This window comes from Trypanosoma conorhini (assembly GCF_003719485.1).
Source record: "Trypanosoma conorhini strain 025E chromosome Unknown Tco_14.4_contig_00600, whole genome shotgun sequence".
NCBI classification, from domain to species: Eukaryota; Euglenozoa; class Kinetoplastea; order Trypanosomatida; family Trypanosomatidae; genus Trypanosoma; species Trypanosoma conorhini.
In genome coordinates, this window is record NW_021704688.1 from 1 (window position 1) to 1,692 (window position 1,692).

The window sequence follows — 1,692 nt, forward strand, 5'->3', positions numbered from 1 at the left end:
CACACGCCGCACCTCACTCCCATCACCGGCAAAAAAAACGCCACGGCACCGAGTGCGGCGTGGCTGAGCGGTGGCTCTTGGGCGCCTTAACTGGGACGGTCCCGCGCGAGGCAAGGCGAGGCATCCCACTCAACGGGCCCTTGCGGGGCAGAGCCAAGCGGCAAGGGAGGGGAAAAGAGAAGGGGGCAGGGAGGCGCACCTCATGGGGATGTTCTGCTGCATCAGTTCGAGTGCACGCTGCACACGTCGGTGGAGGACAAGTACATCCGGTGTCTAATCACTGCGCGGCTGCAGGGCCCGCTCGCACAGCGGCAGGCGAAGAAAGGCGTGACGAGGCGACTACACCTGACGGGGGGCGGGGAAGAAGGGGCGGCTGGCAGCACAGAGGACAGGCGGCGGGGGCGCCGCGACAGCCGCCCGCAACGGGCACAGCCCACGCAACACGCACAACAAAGGAATTTCCCGCACCGAAAGCGCCCCCGCCCCCGCCACGGAGAGACGCCCGTTGGCCACTCCCGCCCGCATCCACAGCGGAACTCGAGGGCGGCCAAAAAACACAGCCCACACGAGTCGTGGGGGACGTGTCTTTGCTGCGCACCGGTGGCTCCCCTCCCCCTCTCGTGGCTGCGGCTCGTGCCCCGCGAAGTCGTGGCCCGTGTGCGGCTCTTACAGCCGCGCGTTGCGCTCGTCGCTGGCAGAACGGCGAGCGCCTTCCGCTTTGCGCCCCGCCGTCTCACGGGGGCTGGCGCGCGGGCCAGTTTCCCTGCCCACTGCTGACTGCGCCACGGGGCCGCCGTCTCGACTCCCGCGGCGCCCGCGCGGCCCCTGCACCATCTCTCCTTCCGTGCCGTTCCCCGCCGCACAGGCGTCGGTGAGCCGCTGCGCCTCCAGCTCTGCCGCACGGCGGCGCAGTTTCTCGGCAGGGACCAGCGCGACGACGCCCCCGACCACCGAAGCGACGTTGAGCATCACCGCGACATGCACCGCGCCTTGCGGTGCGGCGGGGCCGTCGCCAAGCAGGGCAGAGGCGACGGAGAGCAAAACGAGTGAGACGACGTTTGCGCCCGCCATGAGAATTGCGCCCGGCACGGAGTCCGGCATGGGGTGTGCGATCTCCATGGCGAACTCGAAGCAGATGGGGATGGCGGCGTTTTGCCCCACGCCCGCAACGACGTACAGGAAGGCAAACAAGGCGCTTATCAGCGACGTCCTTGGCGGGGCCCACATCATCGCAAGAATAAGGCCGGAGCAACAAGCAACAGAGAGCAGGAAGCACAGGAGCAGCGAGAATTTGTAACTGCGGCTGTGGCCGACCCAGGCGCCGGCCGCATAGGCAGTGAGCGTTCCGGCGACGATGTTGGCCGCCCCCATCGCCCCTGCCAGCTCCTGCGAGACGCCAAACGGCTCCAACATCTGCGTTAGCACCGACGCAAAGGTCCACACACTTCCCATGCTGATGCTGAAAGCAACGGCGAGAAAGAGGAAGTCGCGGGAGCGTAGCAGGAGAAACCCCGCATGCGCGACGTGCGCAATGCCGCGAAGGTGCTCATTCTGCATCCACCCCGGGCGACCGACCTCCACGTTGGCGGGCCGGGTCGGTTGGCGCGCCTGTTCCGAACCGGCCGGTGCGGGAGCCCCGCACACGCGCGCATCGCCCCCCGCACCGGCGGCGGCGTGTGCGCCGCCGCTCGA

At 68.6% G+C, this 1,692-nt stretch overlaps 1 protein-coding gene across 1 annotated transcript in view; it reads right to left on the reverse strand.

Annotated features, from left to right (window-relative positions):
• Nucleotides 1-666: 666 nt before the first annotated feature.
• Tco025E_07597 (putative MFS transporter) overlaps nucleotides 667-1,692 on the reverse strand; it is a gene marked incomplete at both ends in the record, with an annotated part of 2,109 nt that continues 1,083 nt past the window's right edge. Inside the window, one exon of the mRNA XM_029374460.1 lies at nucleotides 667-1,692. This exon is cut by the window's right edge and continues 1,083 nt beyond it. Within this exon, the coding sequence (XP_029225432.1) occupies nucleotides 667-1,692 (1,026 nt within the window).